Raw genomic sequence first — 18,449 nt, forward strand, 5'->3', positions numbered from 1 at the left:
TAAAATGAAGTTTAAAAATGTTTAACAAGCCAGATAGTTTCATAAACTGCCTTATTTGGTATTTAAATCACAAGCTAGGATTTGCAAAGCAGGCAGAGAGTGCTCCACGACCGCTTGCAATAAGAACCTCTGAATGGTTTGGTTTCTTATCCACTTTTATCTTTATTTGTCATGAGTTAAAAGTTACTTGATACATTTTTGGAAGAAAAATATTCGCACATAAACAAAGCTCGATAGCTATTTCTTTTGACAGATTCCTAATACACGATGACCCAGAAACAGTCACTGAACTGAACACTGCTGTCAATTATTGAAGGCAAAATGACTTATTTATTAGGGATTAGCAGCTGTCAGGAGCCTGCTAAGCTGTTGTCAATAGAGGGTGAAACTTATAATTCTGAGCAATACAGCTTAGGTGATTTCACAAAATAAACCACTGAAGATCCAAATTCAGGTCAGTACTGAGACCTTACTTGCAGGGACTCCTATGCTTTAATAGTTCATATACTGCTTTTTTAGCAAATCCACTGTTTAGGCTTATAAAAATCAAGTCACCTCTTTTCTTTTGGCTTTAACTTTCCAGGTCTCCTGACTGCGGTGAACTGGAATTTCATTACAAAAAATGAAGGTTTCTTTCATGAACCAAAGCTATACAAGAAGGAAAATCCTTTTAAAAAATCACCACCGTAAATGATAACTTCCTGGTAAGTAAATGTCCAAAAAAGCACAGTCACCATCTCTTGGTACTTAGGAAATGCTCATTTCTTCTAAACTGTCATTGCATTTGTGTAGTTTCTAATTTTCTAAAAAGTAAAAAGTAATTTTGTTGTGACCCATGCTCCCAGGAAAAGCAACATCCTCCTGAATATGTATTTGTTTAGATGAATTACTTAGTCATATATTCACAGGGTCATTAATTCACAGGGTCATCAATCAAAGACAACATCATCCTAAAATCATCCCTAAATTTGCAATTAGAGGACATAATTGTCTAAACCTGAAGACCAGTAAAAACACTTTACAAATGGCAAAAGTGAAACTTTCAATAAAACTATGATAATAGCCCATAATGTGGGGATAATACTTATAAATATCTACTACTACAAAACCAAGTGCCATTTTACATAGTCTCTCCATTGCTCTCTCCTTCCCAGAAATCTAATTGGAAAAGAAAACAGCATTACACAATTCAATGAGCGCAACATAAGTCTCTGATGATTTTCAGTCATGCCCAAGACCTCTGGAAAGGAAGCTACGTACACAAACAGCTTAAACACAATTTGCTGAACCAATCTGTTGAATTCAGAAGTGTGATGCTGTGTATACAAAATTTTGCTGATTATAATTGATTGAAAACATATCTCTAGATAAATGACTTTCCAACTTTGTTAGATCTAGTTTATCCACTTAGATAAAACATAATGCAGAAAAAGAAAATAAGAATTTTCCCTAAATATAAAGACGGCCATTTTACATAAAGCTTACCTGAAGTTCTGTGCCAAATCTAGATGAGAAGTTTCCACAGAGCTGAAATAAAAATGCATTGATGTCAGAGGGAAAGTTAAAGCAATGAACAAAACATTCTGCTGGAATTTCAGTCAGCATTTTAAACTTCTCTGTTATGCAGACTGCAGAACCAATAACTGCAATTCACTTTTGATCAGCTTCAGCTAAACGTTGTTTCAACATGATTTATCTGCATTTTTTTTTGCCTTGGAAGACACTGTCAGACACAGAGATGCAAACACCTCTGAAGAGTAACTGATGATAATGCAGTCAAGATAATGTCTGGAACAAATAATTTTTAAATAATTCAATCTTCCCTTGGATACATGAGAAAACAATGCAAGAACTCTAAAAAGCAGTTATGCCTCCAACCTGTCTGACCAACGCAATACAAAGATGATAGAAGAGGACAAATACAGAGCCTCTTTCTAAAAGTGTCATGACGAAAATAAATAGTTGAGAAAAGTTTTGCGTTTATTTGCATTACAATTTCTCTACAGCAATTAAGTATTAAATCTCTTAGGATCAGTTACTTCTGGAAAAAGAAAGTGAAGAAATGTGCAGAATACACTTGCCTGTGATGCACAGAAAATTACTATAGTGACAAAAAACATTATCCACACTACTGATAAGACAGGAAGAAAAAAAAAATTACTATTAAGCTAGTCAAATAAAAGTTTCAGGACACGCTATTCAATGTGTATTATTTTTGTCCGTGATCACTGTTCTACAAATCAGTTTGCCAAGACACTTTCTTAAATGTTCACACTGCTCCTTTAGGAGTCAGTAAAAGTTGATGCCATGAATTGATACATAGGCAAGGTCGTTACCTCTTTGCTTGGGAACAGCCTTTCTCAGTTCCTTAATAAAGATGATACGAAGGAAAAAGCATAGCTTATCTGAAGTTTTGTGTCCTTCCTTATTCACAAAGTTAGGATGCAGAGCTTATGCACAAGATGATATGATAATTACACTTGTAATTTCTTCTAAAATTTTGACTTCGAATAAGTAATTAGACTTAAAGTTACGACACTTAAAATCTTCCGATTTTCTTTTGCAACAAAATGCCTTTGATATGGATGCACAGAAGTCTGTTCAAGCGATCACCGAAGAGAATGTCAGCCACAATGATACATTTTTCATGCATTAGCTTGACAAATGCCTTTGCATAGGCTTCTGGTAATATAATTACATTGGATTAGCCTATTTTAAAAGGTTTGCAGTGAACCAGCATCTACTTATGCCACAGTAACTCTACTGCCGAAATGGTGGTTTGCACATAGCTTAAGCAGCAGTAAGAATGTCTGCTTGGGGGAATTACAGAAGAGTAGATAGTGAATCATGAAAGACCACCAAGAGTTTACTGTTCACTAACTTCCCTGAAAAGACAAACCTGCAGCCGACTCCTCAGTGAAGCCGATGGTTGGACAGAGTTAAAGACAGTGAAACTATGACAGTGTTGCAAAGAAAAAGTCAACAGGTATAAAGTAATCCCCAGCTGTGAGAGTGTCACTGAGAGAGCCAGAGATGTCCGAGTAGCAACAAATTTAGCATATTGGAGGAGACACAATGTTAGTTAAGCTGGACAACTAGAACCAAACAGACAAATCAAAGATGAGCTAAGAGAGACATCCAGAAACAGAACACTACTTCCCCCCAATTGAAGCTACAACGGGCTGTCCTGTACTCACTGCCTGAGTGCTCTGCTAATAAAGACATTTTTTTTTAGTCTAATGTGATCTACAAACCTTATTCTGACTAACTCTACTTCCAAGCTAGATTTTTTCAAGGAGGGGAAGACTTGCTCCTACAATCCTTGGGGGCATGTTTAGCTCAGTTGGTGAGAGTGTGGTGCTGCTAATGCCAAGGTCATGGGTTCAATCCCCGTACAGGGCTATGCTGAGGATTGGACTAGATGACCTCCCGAGGTCCCTTCCAACCTTATCATTCTATGGATCTTGACAAAAAATTTGCAGATCCTTAGAGCACTTCTGACTTACTTATGGATTGAACAGATGTTAGGGAGCATCTTTTATTCTCTTTCTCTCTTTTCTTTAAAAATAGATCAAGATTAAAAGAGACCACTGCATATATTTGAAGAGGAGTTTAAAAGTTAAATACTTGCACAAACCATGTATCTACAAACACTTTGCTTCTTTCATGCTTTTCACCATATGGCTCAGCAGGACTCTGAAGACAGGTAAAAAGAATGGCTTTTGATAGGAACTACAATAATCTAGCATACAAAGTCCTTGCAAAGTCTATACTGTGGTAAGAGTGCCAAAGTTTATGCATCTTAAGCCCCTGAGAAGAGTAACTCGATTATAAAATTTTAACAATAAGACTGGACAGATGGCTGGAAGGAGTCCCTCGACTGTCTTGGCAAGAAAATAGCAGAAAGATACTGCAAACAAGTTCTCCTATGGTGAAAACTGCTTATCAGAGAAAAAACTGAAAACCCTTAAGGTTATTACACAGCAATTGCATTAACTTGATTCCTCTGGTTACTGTCTTCCAGAATCCTCTGAAGAGGCAGAAAAGAGGGAGAGGAAACGGGCTATTAGACCCCTACTGGATCTGAGTGTCTGCTTTCTATAGTGAAAAATTCCTTGAGGAGCAAGCTGGAAGAAAGATAGATGGATCCTAGGGCGAAAATTAAATCTGGAGGAGCATGGGGGAACAACTGAAGAAGGGCTGGTGCCAAAAGAGCATTACCAAGTATCTCAGAAATTTCTTAAGATAAGAAAACAGAGGTTTCAAAACAGAAGATGAAAAGGAAATTCTGAGGGTTTGACTGGTATGTGTAAGCATGCCTTAGACACACACTGCTTGAAGACAGAGCATCATTTCAGAACAGATTACAGGAAAGGCCCCTCAGATATCACCTGAACATCCTTGAAATAAAGCAGATCTCTTCCAAAATCAAATTTTGACATTTGAGGTAGTGGAGAAATTCATGGTAGACACAAAAATCACATGTGTTGGACTCTCACTTGGCAGGTGCAGAAAACAAATAAAATTGAAACACGGTCTATGAGCACTAAGGTATGATGCTCACCTGTCTGGACACAAGGAGACGTAGAGCAGAATGAGAAGCACTGCTCCTACTACAGTTGCCAACAGAGATCTCATCCAGGAGCTAAGCTGGCAGAAGTTACAGTACTGGACAATGGTGATCAGAATCGCACAACACATAAACATGGTATACTGCAACAAAGAGAGAGAGTGCAAGTTAGCGTCTTCTCGGTGACTGGAGTCCTTCTGTACATAAATGCCACCTTAAATAAAGGAACACGTCACATGAAAGAGAAGGATCTAATTTCCTCTGTATAAAATGCACAATAAATAACCTCATATACTCTCTGCGAGTTTCAGTAGACACCACTTCAAGCTGAAGGTCTTCCTTTCAAAAAACAAGAAAACTTACAGCATAGATAGTCTGTCACACTTTTCATTAGCTGCAGTTTTCTGTTACTGCATTGTGCAACCATTGTACTTTCAATACTTACATCTTACCTTTCCAAAAAGCTCAGTAGCTCTTCCTTTTAAAAAAAGAGGGTAAACATTCACTCTAACCTCCTTTCCAGCTACTGGCATTGGACCCAGCTCTTTTAAATTGGACATCCAAACTCCATGTGATTGAAAATATGGAACACATTCACCCTCAGAAACTTTGTGAAACCTCTTAACCTAAAAACCTCCTCTTAGAGGAAGTTACCACATTACCAGCAATGGATGATCTCAAAATGAGAAAAAGCTGTTTTGATAACAAAAGCAGGTATCTGTCATTGTGAACTGATGCTCTGCAGTATCATCATCTGTGTCAATTTGAAAGGACAATTTTAGATTTTTTTGTCCCAAACTTCCTATCTCAGAAAACCTTCCCTTTCCAAATCTTTACTGGATAAATAAAAGGAAGTGCAGAACAGATATATATTCTCCAGAATGTCTTAATCCCCCCTTAGATACAATGGTGCAGTAGACAAATGATGTGCAAATTCTGATTTTATCAAGAATGTCAATGACAAGCCAAGCTAAAACAGAGACTCCACAACTGTGTTAGAGAGTTCTGTTCTGTTTTAGCTAGATACTGGATTTTACAGTATCAAAATGATCATTCTGCCTCTCTTCCATTCTGTATTTCTTTTACAGCTGGAGTACAGAAACTGAAAATTAGAAATCCTCTAGCACAATAAATAAGCATGTGATTCAGAGGTAGAAACAGTTTATCTATGGGAAAAAAAAACCCTCTTACAACATTTTCCATTTTAAACCACAAGTAGTTTTAATTTAATGATTCGAAAATGGATAACATGAATTTCAGAAGTGTCCATAAAAAAACATAATTTAAACTTACTTTTTTCCCCCATTTCAGGTCTCCTAAAGTGGCAGAGCACTGGTTCTCACTCCAAGTGATGCCCCAGCATGAAGCCAGCCTATAGAGGGTCAGTAAGTGCTGTGTTTTACTATGTATGCATGGCTTTGGAAAGTTTTTTTTCATTGCTGTTGTTGTTATTTTTATTTTTAATTATTTATATCCAGGGAGGTATAAAATGCCATGAATTAAAAAAAAACTTTGCAAAACCATGTCATAGTAAAATATGACACTTACCTGACCCTCTATAGACTGGTTCCATTTCCTAGAGCTCCATGATTGTTGAAGCATCACTGAGCACAAGACGTGTTGGGACATCTCTTGGAGAGTGAGCCAACAACCCCACGACTCTGGAGGACCTGCAAGAGGAAAGAAAGCAAAGTTCATTCTAAGTTTTGTGGTGAATACCACTATCTTACTGAAGCACCTGGACTAATAACCTAATCTGAAGAGATACTGAGAATACACTTATATAGTGGTGCTTCCCATTTTATTTTTAAATGCTTGGAGACATAATCCATGATGGTGGTGAATAGAATTCTATAAAATGGACAAAGAAATTGTGAGATCTGAAGGTTTCCAGCTCCCTGCAGTGTGAGGAAAACACTCCTACAATTAGTTAACTGGTGGTCATGAGGGAGAAAAGACATTATTAATTCAAAGAAATTTATATAGCTTTAAAATATTTAACTTCACTTAAGTTCACAAAGGGTAAAAGCTGTAGAATGATCTTAACAGGGCATGCCAGTCAACCTCAAATCCAGTCCTGTGTGAATGTGAAAATCGTGGAATATATGTTTAAATCAGGAAGGATCACAAAACATCTGGTCTGCACATTCCCACAGACTGAACACTTCCCTACACCCAAAAAATAAACTGTGCACCTATAACGTGTGATAGAAAGAATGAAGAAGATCTGGTCATTATCTATAAGTAGGACCCTGAAATAGCAAGAGATTTGTGAAACAGCATTCCCAGAAGATCCTGGAAAGGAATGGTCATACACCGTGCTATGTTAGAGAGAAGAGAAAACAAAAGATAGCAGCTCACCTTCCCCAGAACACCCATTTCTGTCAGTCTAGTCTTGCTGGAAAATGCCATCTGACTCCAAATATGACAAAGACATGAACAGGACACTGTTCTGAGAACGCAGTGTCTCTAGGAGCAATAGTACATCTCTAGCTGAGAACACGAGGAACTTAAAGGAAGAAGGCAGGCCAGCAACAATCTTGGTTAGATCCAAAAATGTTAAATTATGAAACAGAGTTCTACAACTTACATGTATATTTGTTTCAAAATCAGAGGTGAAGTGCGAAAAAACTGCAAGAGCTGGGAGAGAAACTAGGATTGCACCGAAAAAATGTCGAGGCAGCCAGCCAGATATCACCTCCAGGAGACGCTTTGTGCAAGCCATCACCTCCTCCAGAAAGAATGCCATCCTGCAACAAATCACAGGACAGACCTGTGCATTAATTTTAGCGCATCACTTCATACGTCTACATTTACCTGTAATAATGGAACTTTGAACCCTTCATTCAGGTTGTATGAACAACCACAGCGTACTGTACAACGCACGACCTGTTGACGATTTGGGGGAACAATCCACACCTGCTGAAGGAGGACCATTTGCTTGCTACAGCAAGGGGGTGTGACAAAAGGTGCAGCACAGTGCGGTGGGCTTTGAGGGAATGAACTGAAAAACCAATTTTAATCACTTGGAAGGCAAGTGTGTGAAAGACATCTCCCCATTCGTAAATATTTAGCCTTAAAAGGGGTGAGAGTTAAAGGGTTAGTTAAAGCAACGTCACAAATGTTTGAAAAGAAGGGCCGTACATCCTACTAACAGATCATCCATCCAGAGGCAAGCCAAGCGCACGCGTTCTTAACGTTATAATCAAAACCAGTTCTCCTAGTCACAACCAACTTGACAGAAGTTTCCGGCTGAAATCAGACTCCGTTCCCTCTCATCAGGACACTGGAAGAGAGCGTGGGTCGCGAGCTGGCACCGTCCGCAGCCGTCGGCGCATAAGATGCAGTTGTGAGGAGCGCTCGGGGAGGCCAGCTGGCAACTCACACGCTCCTCCACTCGCCTGGAGGTATCTAGCACAGCATCCCAGTTGGCTCGGCACGAGACAGCTGGGAAGAAATGATTCCTGCCTCAAGCTGCTGGTAAGACCGAGGCCCAAATCTGCAAAGTGCTGAAGGAGCCAGACAGAGAAACAAGAAGAGTTCTCGAGAGCAGTTTAACTGACATATTTCTTAAATGGGAGCATTTCTGACCGTTAAAATGAATAAGCAAAGGCAAAAACATGCCTAATGCTTGAGGATGCCGCATATAAGTTGTTATTTATGTATGGAAACTAATCCTCAGGAAACTTGCTTCCTAAACCTCTGAAGCATTACTCACACTAGAAATATTGCAGATGCTGTTCAACTTTCTTATTATTTTTATTAAGACATAATAAGGCAATGTAGTGCAGCGAACCTTCTACAAAGCCACTTCATCGTGGGTGAATGTAATTACCAGAATGTGCCCAGGCTTTTCACTGCTTTATCAAGAGATTCCTGTCTTTCTACGGCTTCCCTAACTTACTCGGAAAAGAGAGCGCGACCGCAACACTTCCAGGGCAGGAGTGATCGGTGAAGTTCACGCGCACCGTTTCAAAGCCCAGGCACTGCAGCAGTGAGCTACAACAGAGCTCAAACGGTAAAGAGTCGCTGCTTTGGGGACAGAGATGCTCTCAAACGTCGAGAATGTGTTTTCGGTATGGAACACACGCAGGCTAGGAAACTCCCGTACTCCAGAGCTGCACAACTCATTCCCTATTACCCCAAATCTACCACTCATTTTAAAGATTTTCTTTAATTCCTTTGTCTAAAATACAAGGTATAACGCCAGATAAAAGCATTACATAAAACAGGGCAAATTTAAAGTTGTTTAAGTGAAACTGAGTCTGTTTCCACCCCTTCCAAAAATGCATAGTTTGTGAATGTTTTTTTAATTCTCAGGTCTAGACTTCTGCGAATATTGTGATCTCCAGCTTTCTTTGGAGGAATCAAGAACTCTTCCTGTTTTTCAGCTCTGATTTAATAATACTTATCTCCTTTCCCCCTCTTTTTCAAATCTGGGAATTACATTTAAAGGCATAGGAAAAGAAATTTGGGTAACAGCTTGGAAGACACTGTAATACAACAGTCCTCCACAAGAGGGAACTAACAGATTTCTTTGCTCCTAGCTTAATAGATTTGCATTTAAGTCAAAAAAAAAAAAAAAAAAAAAAAAAAAAGCTACACTATATATCATAAAAAGGAATTTCTAACAAAGCATAGAAACAGAAAACCTGTACATAAAGCAAAATAAAATAAATTCAAAAGTTATATAGGGCAAGAACAGGATTTTTTGAAGCATTATATACTGTCCTAACTTAGCAGCCTCTAACATCAATGACAGAACCATCCGTGTCTTCAGTAGCAGCCAAGCTAGTCCAGTATCGAATACTTCTGAAAATGCCACCCAAGTTCATGCTGCTAAAAATAAAATTCAATTCTCCTAAAGCACATGAATTAGGATTAGCATTTACATGGCTAAACCGTGAGAAATGAGACAGAAGTCAGGCTCCAGTACAGAACGCCCTGGGCTACGCTACATACCACAGCTCTTCCACGCCAGCTGCATGAAAAGACAGGACAGCTCAAATCCCTGCAAATGCAAATCAGTGACACCTCTCTGCCCACGCTCGGTGTGATCTTTCATGTCATTCTCATGTAGGCTGGCACAGAAAGCGGCTCTGTGGCATGCAAAGCGTGACAGATACCCAGCGCAACTCATGTCTCTCACCCCAACCTACACAGGGACTAGACGGTGCAGAAAGCTTTTCTTTGCCAAGCTTCCATGCCAGGTCAAATTCTTGCGGGGACTATAGCAACAAATCCATCAGCAAACCTGATCAGTTAATCCTGTGATGAGGACACTTCTTTATTTAGGCAGTTGAGTGTTTGAAAAAGCTAGCACAAATTCCAGAACAACTCCACATTTCTCAGTGATAATGTTTACTTTCTTGAATTGACTTCTGTTCAGTCCAGAATTTATTGCAATACTCTGCACTCCAGAACAGAAACAACTGAAATTCCATCCTTCACAAAACAGCAAAAAGGCTGCGAATACGGCACAGCTCTCCCATCACAGGAAGCAAGAACTGCATTAAATCCAGACAGCAGTGAGAGCTGCAGACAGATTTAATGGCTACAGGGCAGTATCAGTAAATAATGCAGTGTCAGTGGGTAGCTCAACAGGGCTTAAATGCTAAAGCATCTAAGATGTTTACACAAGCTGTAGTTCAAATTAGTAACTTTGACATAAATGATTAATGGGTAATGGAGAATGTTACCGTCACTTCTGTATTTACTGGCAGTTTAAAATCAATTCCCATATTCCAAATCAAAAGCTTTTGGCAGAGCAACAGTTTGGTGAGATATTAAAGACCAAAGCCACAGATGTTAGAAATAAAGGCAAACTTTGTTTTCCCTTGCATCAATACACTATATAAGTTATGTCATTAACAGAGATGCTTCATTTAGCTCTAGCTTCAGCAAGCAATTTTTGTTCTCGGTCAGTCTCTTCTGAAGGATGCAATCAAAAACACTTTTTTTTTTTTTTTTTTTTTAATACTCTTTCTTCCAACAGGTTTTACTCCAGAGCAGGAACTAAATGGCAGAACTATCTAGGTAACAGACATCCTGGGCAGATACATTTTACCTGTACTCTTGAAGAAGCATTCCTAAGGATCCCAAGTGAAATCTCACACTTTGTCATATGGTCAATGACATTTCCCAAGACATTTTTATAAAATACTTGAACTTTAAGACCTCTTACACTTCAGCTAAACTCGTGAAAGTCCAAGCAGTCCTATTTCAAGTGGGCAGATGGACATTCTTTGCATTTTAGTTACAGGTCTGGGAGGACACATTCCACATGCTTACAAACTAAGCACCATTTTTTGCATGCAACTTTATACAACTAATTTTAGAGTGGCACTTGTAATAATAGTGGGAGCTTCATTTATAGATACTCCAGTAATTTATTATCATACACTTCAGGGAGGAAACAAAACATCCTTCTCCTTTCTAAGCTTTGCCCCATTAGGACTCCAATTACATTACACTTAGAAGTTCTAACATTTCTTATTTTATAGACAGTTACAGTGTTCACTTCTCCCATTATTTCAGCCCCAAGAGCTGGAGTAAACACGTCCTCATTCGACTACTGGATTCAATTAAAAGTTAGACTGATATAAAGAGAGGGTTTCACATCATGATAATGAAAATACAATGAGCAACTTAGGCAAGAATTTTCTGGTCCCAAAATAATCCCTTTCCTGAAATTCTGGGATTGTGCCCAGCATTGTAGTCCAATCTCCTCCCTTCAGATATCTCTGCGGTATTCTGTGATTGTCATTTGGGATGACATTTCTGTACGGGAAGTTCTGTGCTGTGCCTGTGTATAACTAGTGGTCAAAATGAGCTGGTATATGCTGGTAAGCCAAAACAGTCCTTAAAAGAAGCTTTTTGCTTTGCTCAGTGGAAGTGAGATGGAATAAGGCATAACGGTATGTCTGTCCTCCTAACGCCAACGTTTGCCATACTTAATAGGGGAGAAACAGAACAGTCTGTAAAACCATTGCCCGGGGATATACAAAATAGTGTACAACTTCAACATTTTGAATTTAATGTATTCAACTAAGCACACTTATGGCAAGACCTTTCTTCACGAGCAGAGAATGAGGAAGTGGAAGGCTGTTACACACGTACATAAATGCGTGCCATGCGTTGCCGAGACTGGAGTGGCTGAAAGCATATTTATTCACCGTAAAATAAATACACAGCATTAATTCAAAAAGAAAAAAAAAACAAACCAAAACTTAACACAGATATCAGTTCGTACTAACAGAAGTCACGCAAAAAAGTCCCATCTCATTTAAAACTGGGAGTCTACTAAAGAGCTGCTGAGACTTTCATCTACAAAGAGCATCTTTTACCATGTGTGGTACAAGGCTCTTTTTAGGAAAGTATCCTGGGTAAGATCTACTCATATCTGAGATGATCCATTTTGCACTTTAGCAATTCAGGTCAATGTTAGATGCAACGATCAGAGGTAAACCAAATCCAAATTACACCTCATTTACTAGGGAAAGATCACAAATGTAAGTGTGCAGTAGTAAGTTCCTGAGAATCAACTTCTTGTAACTTTGCAGTAAACACAGAGTGATCGGGAGATACTTGCCCCCAACCAAAAGAAAGGAAGCCCACATCCACGCTCGCCTCCGGCTGAGAGCAGGACAGGGGCTCCAGGAGGAGCTCGATTCCTACATTCATACTCCTCAACCGCAAGCTTGATGGGGGGCAGAGAAGGGCAGCGATCATTTACGCCATCCAGAAACACGTTTTCCCAGATTAACCATGAGAATGTGTGGAGTCTTGAGATTCACAGTCACCTTGGACTCCGATGAATGCAGTCACTGCTAGTAACCATAGATCACTTGCAGTGGTAGTAGCTGTGCAGGAATTGCGATGTTTCCTACCTGCCAAAACTTCCTTCGAGTGTCCTTTAGGATAAAGCCAATCCTTCTTGCTGTCAACACGTTGTTTATTGAAAATCTATTATTATTATACTTGATGGGACTACCTAAGTTTTGACAGGTGTTCTCCAAAATAAGAGGCTTCTCAAGCCATTTTCAAATCAGAATAAAGCACAAAAGAATGATCAAAAATTTCAAAAACACTTCTGAGACTTAGGAGTCACCTTAGTTCATACATCTTACCGACTTTAAATGAGGCATCTAGGACACTTTAGAAAGTAAAATTCTCAGGCTTTAAGCCATATATAGTCTCATACAAACACTAGAAATATTAGTGGTAAAGCCAAATACTGTTAAGAAAACATCATCAAGCCACTAAATTCACCTTGGCAATACTCCAAGGCTCATGACCAGAGACCATGGCTCTCAACAATGAAGTGGTGCAATGACTCCAAACCTCTCTACAGCCACACACAATTCAGAAAGACAAAATTGCTTTGCAAACTCCTGATTATACAGATAGCATGTGAAAACAGTATTTTCTCTTCTCCTCCTTAAGGAACCCCTGAACTACCAATTACAAAACAGAACTGAAGTAACAGCTTATGTACCTACTAATAGACATTTCTCACATTATAGCATTAGTTTTTGAAAATTATATGGAAAAAGAAATAGTAAATGCAAAGACAGTAGCATGCAGCATTGGAAAAATAAGTAAGAAAAATACTAAAACTAAGTATTTTGATAAGGAACCTGGAAGGTGGAAGAATATTAATTTTCTCTAAACATATCTGCACAGCAGAAATGAGCTGTTCTGCAAAGTGCTGGCTGTGTTGCGGAGCTCAAGGATGCAGCAGCATGACTGCCTCTCCCAGCCTAACTGCTCAGTGCTGCTCTCCTGCTCCCCCACCTGATAGAACCAAAGAGCTGCCTCAACACATTCAGCTGACATAAAACTTTCACCTTTTTTGCTGAGACAGAGCACTGATACTGCTCTGTAAAGGTGCTAACGCCTCACTGAGCTGGTGCAAGAGAAAGTACAGAGCAACAGTTAACCTAGCTTAGGATATACAGGATATACTGGACGTTTAAGCATTCTCATTTTTCTAAAAAATCCAAAACCACCATACTATTCATATTGTAATAATCAATACATCTGCTAAGAAATACTACCTTTAAAAGCACTTCCACTCTTCAAAAATGTTATCTCTTCAGTTAAAAGTGGTGGCTTTGTATTTGTGCAAATATGCTTGCATAATGTATGTATGTTAATGTAAGTTAAAAGCTTACTTTAGTGACTGAAGTAGTAATTTAGTACTTTTTAGATGACTCTCAAAATTCAGAATAACAGTGCAAATTGCCATCTATTCTTTCTTCTGAATCATCAGCAGAATTGTTCTGACTTGTAATTAGAAAAGCATTTTAATTTACACATACCTTATAAGGTTTGCAGAACTACAAGCGAGGACATACATTTCCAAACACCATCTTTATTACCTGCTCTTTTGACAGAAGGAACTGCAATAAAATGGGGGTTGGAGGGTAGAAGAAACTTGCTCTCACAAGCATAGACAGACAGACAACTTATTACTGAATCTATCATCTGAGTTAATAACAAGTTACATGTGGTATCTATGTACATCAGGCAACACACCCACAGGACCACAAGTCTCAATGAAAGCGCGTACAACTGCAGTCTTCTACTAAATTTGAGTGTATTAATATCTCCAGTGAGGTCCGAGAGAAACATTCACATTAGGTAGTACTGTACAGTCACCAGTCTTCAGACTGAAAATGATGGGGTGAGGCCGTAAGGGTCTTAGAGGTCCAGGACACATATGCTGTAGGTGACTGGATATAAATTAGGAATGAAAAATTGCCATTAATTATCAAATCTCTGCATCTGTAGCCAAGCCCTGCCTCCAAGGGCAGAGGAGAGGTACAGCCACAGGGGTTGCAGGGAGGCATTTAGGAACTCAGGGCCTAAAATCCTTTGCCGCCAACTGCAAAGAGGCAGTGCGGGGACCGGCTCCGCCAAGCGCTGTCCTGAGAAGCGGTCCTTTCCGCAGAGGCTGACTAGTGACCCATCTCAAGCAGCAGGTGACGGTCACAAAGCTGAGGGCTCAGGGGAAAAATTTAACATCAGTTGTGTGTCAAACAGAAAAACACAAAACATTTTGAATATTAAGTCCATGAAAGTTTAAATAAAAATCATTAAGAAAACTAATCCTGGACAGATGCAATGCAACTTTTACTTTTTTTTTCTTTTCCTTTTTATTATTCTATCCAGAAAAAGGACTGCTCTCTGCATTTTGGATTAAAAAGAATTCATTTTTAACACTAGAATGATGTACTTCTCTAGCAATTTGAATGGGGAGATTTTTTTCTTTTTGATTTTTTCTGAAGGACAAAAAGAAATTTTCTGCTTGAGTTCCCTCATTCTGATGGCTCTGTGTAGGGTGAAGAAGTGAGCTCTGTGTGGCATCAAGAGGAACAACAAGCTGGGGCAGACACAACATGCAGATTTTGCCTCCATAGATAGCCTTTGTAAGAGTCACATCTCTTCCCCTCAGTTAGCTATACTCTCTCCTTGCACCAGATCTGCTGAAAGCCTTCTTAGCTTCACTAACGTTATTCTCCAAATATTACAGATTGTCAGAGAGTGTTCCTGGGATGCTGTGAAAGAAAAGTTTCTCAAGCCAACCACCGTTTTAATTCACATTGCTATTTCAAGATTTTCTTTCACTTTATTTACCTAACTGAGATGACGAGGGACAGCACTTCTAGCAGGATGGCGATGACGAACACCACGACTGCTGCTGGCGGTGGAGGGGATGAGACCATCCCATGTTTCAAGAAACATGTGATAGAGAGTATTAGGAAGACTGTGGTGGAAAGGAACACGTCCAGGAGTGAGCTGAAGGTAGCACTGGCAAACGTCTTCACTGGCGCATTCTTTATAACCTATGGAAAATACAAGTATTGAGGGAATGATGAACAAGAATAAATGCTCCTATGCCAAATTCAACCACGCCATAAAAAGCAGATCACAAAAACTAGTAAAGCAATGCACAACATCTTGCTACTTCATTAATTCAATGTAAACACTGTGCTAAAAACAGACAAAAAAAGTCCCCAAACCAAAGAAGTAGTTCCATAACTATCAGTTTCCTGAGAATAGTTTCTTTTGCGAAAAAGCACTAGCACCACTGTTCCAGGTCTGAGGTGATTTTTAAATATTATTACTTTTAAAGTTCACTAACATTTTTTACAGGATAATACAGAAATAAACCATACAAAAATTACCTGTATTGTGCAAAGAAAAAAAAAAACATAACCACTAGCAGAGAAAGCTAAAATAAGTTTTTTTCCATAGATTTTTATTTAAAACAGCAATAGATTTTCTACTGACAATTAAAAAAAGTCTGGTTCCAATGGCTCATTCAGAAGACCCTCCAAACACCAGTCTGCAGGGACAATGACTTGCCCATGGCAGAGTTTCACATCTCTCTTTCAGACAAGATTAAAAGAAACAGGACAGTATGCAATTTAAATTGATGTAGACCCAGGACATCAAGTTCTGCTCTTCCCTAACCCCTTAGCACGCATTCCCCTTGCATTCTGTGCTGGCCCTAGTGTTCGTGCAGCTGTGGAGTGAGCTGCTTTGAGGGCCAATCCAGCTGAAAACTAGATCACGAGCTCCACATCCTGGCTTGCTCCAATGAGCCCAGTCTTAGGAGTGTTTATGTCTGCCCAAGGGAGGAGGCAGGAATGTGCAACTTGCAGTGTTTATGTGTTCCTGCGTGTGTATGGAGGCAGAGGGGAACAGAGCGAGAGTCTATGACAGTCTGGGCTTAAAAGAATCTTAAATTCCTATTTCAGATGATCTAAACGGAGCTTGCAGCTCTTCTCCTTTCCAGTCTTAACACTTCCAGTTTTAAAAGTAGTCATCTCGGACAGGAGATGGCAAAAAGCAAGTTCCAAAGAAAAATGAGAAGTATGTTATCAATATTGCCAAGAGGTAGCCAGTTTTAATCCTATGGTCTTGTATTATGGTTTCATTTGGAAATTTCTTTTGCTCCTCAGAACACTATCTGCACTCAGGAGCACTGGAAAATGAACTTGTTTCTCATTTCCACCTCTTTGCAACCTAAGACAGTCAACAAGCACCACTTCAATGCAAAATTGCCTTTTAGTCTGAGCTGTAACAAAATCCCTTTAGTCCACACAGACAGTTACATAAAATTGAACGTCCTGTCTGATACGCTCTAGGTGACCCTGCTTGAGCAGGGGCGTTGGACTAGACGATCTGCAGAGGTCCCTTCCAACCTCATCTGTCCTGTGATTCTATGTGAATTACGGACAGCAGCACTGTATCCAACAGTGATAGTGTGAAGGATGCCTAAACACCGAGTGTTAAATTACACCTTAAATTCCAAACAAGAACAGGCTAAGCCAGCCCTAAGGAAGGCAGCTGCTGAAAGACAGTGATGGCAACCCAAGTACGCAGCTGACACAACATAATTACACTGAATTCACCAGTGCTGGAAGATACTTTTAGCAACGATTTACTGCAAGATAATTAACAAGTGTATCTCCAGCACTGTTGAAGACCATTTCACTTTTTTTGGTTCTAGATCAGCCAGTGCTAATAATAAAGCTTTACCAGGTTTTGCCCAAATACAGCAGAGTTACTATTATGAAGTGAAGATGGCCACTTCCAGGCAGGTTTTCATACTGCAGCCAAGCCAAATTAACAGTTTACCACGACCAAAATAGACAGACCTCATTCCTGCTCCTTTCTTCCATGAATTTCCTACACACCCACATTAATAGGTCAATCTGCATACGCTTGAATACTACTACTTTTCTTTCTGATCTTTCAGTTAGAAAGAACTTGATTTTCTGTTTTCTGTATATTGTGTGCAAATTGTGCAGGCAATCATGTGTGTGCATGCACACACATATATACGCAGACCCACACATATATTATGGTATTAATTTCCAGCACACTCTAAATAATGATTTATAAAATGATCCAAAAGTGCTAAAACAGTGCTTCTTTTGTTCTCTTATTGCACTCAATATAGGACATGAACAGATACAATATACTGCTGTGGGTATAATTTAATAAAAGTGAATGTATCTCACGGGAAGTTTCTCCTGCTGTTGCTACACAAGGTTTATTCAGAGAGATACCACTGATACAAAGTGCTGCACGATGAGCAGGGGGTTCCAGAACACACTGCATGAATTAAACTGCAGCGCAGCTATCCTTACCTTTGTTTTAAAAAAAGAAAACTGGAAAACAAGCAAAAAGGGGCCTTTGCTAAGGACACCACAAAAATGCTGCCTGGAACCATGGCAGACATCCTCCCTGCCCTCAGATGCAGGGCACACGGGGAAAAGAGGGAATCAACACCTAGGTTTATCAGGATGCGATTCTGCAAGATGGACGACCCGAAACGATAGTTCACCACCACTGGAAGGGAAAGTTTCTTTTCCCTCCCTGCTCCCAGCTACTTATCTTGCACTAGCTCTGTACTTGCCAGGCTCTCTGAGAGCCACTAGTTCAACACTGAGAGAGAAGAGGAAAAAAGAAAAAAAAAAACAGAAGGAAAAAATAGCCTCAAATAAAAAAACAGATGACTTTTATGTAAGTTAGTAAAATGAACTGGCTCACAGCAGGGAAGGGTTTGATAAGCATCAGAGTCATTGGAAGGAGCAGGCAGAGGAGAGCGATTGCCCTCTTTTGGTAGCTGCTTTTCAGCTCCTCGTGGAAGTGCAGCCTCAGCTCACACTGACACCTAACATTGCTCTACGCAAACTTGCATCTTGCTAGTTCATGTCAAGCAGGCAGAAATATCAACTGACATGGAAAAGTTCATAATGGTTCTCAAAAGTCCCCTCTCCTCAGGAAATCCTTCAGGATTTTTTATGCTTAAATAATGCAGAATCGGGAAGGCATCTAGTTCCTTACTGCATGTAGTATT

The 18,449-nt window shown here is 39.5% G+C and overlaps 1 protein-coding gene and 1 non-coding gene across 3 annotated transcripts in view; one reads left to right on the forward strand and one right to left on the reverse strand.

Moving 5' to 3' along the window:
- The window catches only part of ADCY9 (adenylate cyclase 9), a 96,394-nt gene that overhangs the window by 15,927 nt on the left and 62,018 nt on the right, over positions 1–18,449 (reverse strand). For both annotated transcript variants that reach the window (XM_062588360.1, XM_062588361.1), the window contains 4 exons: positions 15,212–15,420; positions 7,161–7,320; positions 4,565–4,713; positions 1,486–1,527 (listed from right to left, as the gene is read on the reverse strand). In XM_062588360.1, coding sequence (XP_062444344.1) covers positions 1,486–1,527; positions 4,565–4,713; positions 7,161–7,320; positions 15,212–15,420 — 560 coding nt within the window. The remainder of the gene's footprint in view (positions 1–1,485; positions 1,528–4,564; positions 4,714–7,160; positions 7,321–15,211; positions 15,421–18,449) is intronic.
- TRNAS-GCU (transfer RNA serine (anticodon GCU)) lies at positions 3,328–3,403 on the forward strand. The gene has a single exon. It is a non-coding gene; the product is annotated as a tRNA-Ser (tRNA).

Source organism: Rhea pennata, chromosome 15 (genome assembly GCF_028389875.1).
Source record: "Rhea pennata isolate bPtePen1 chromosome 15, bPtePen1.pri, whole genome shotgun sequence".
NCBI lineage: Eukaryota > Metazoa > Chordata > Aves > Rheiformes > Rheidae > Rhea > Rhea pennata.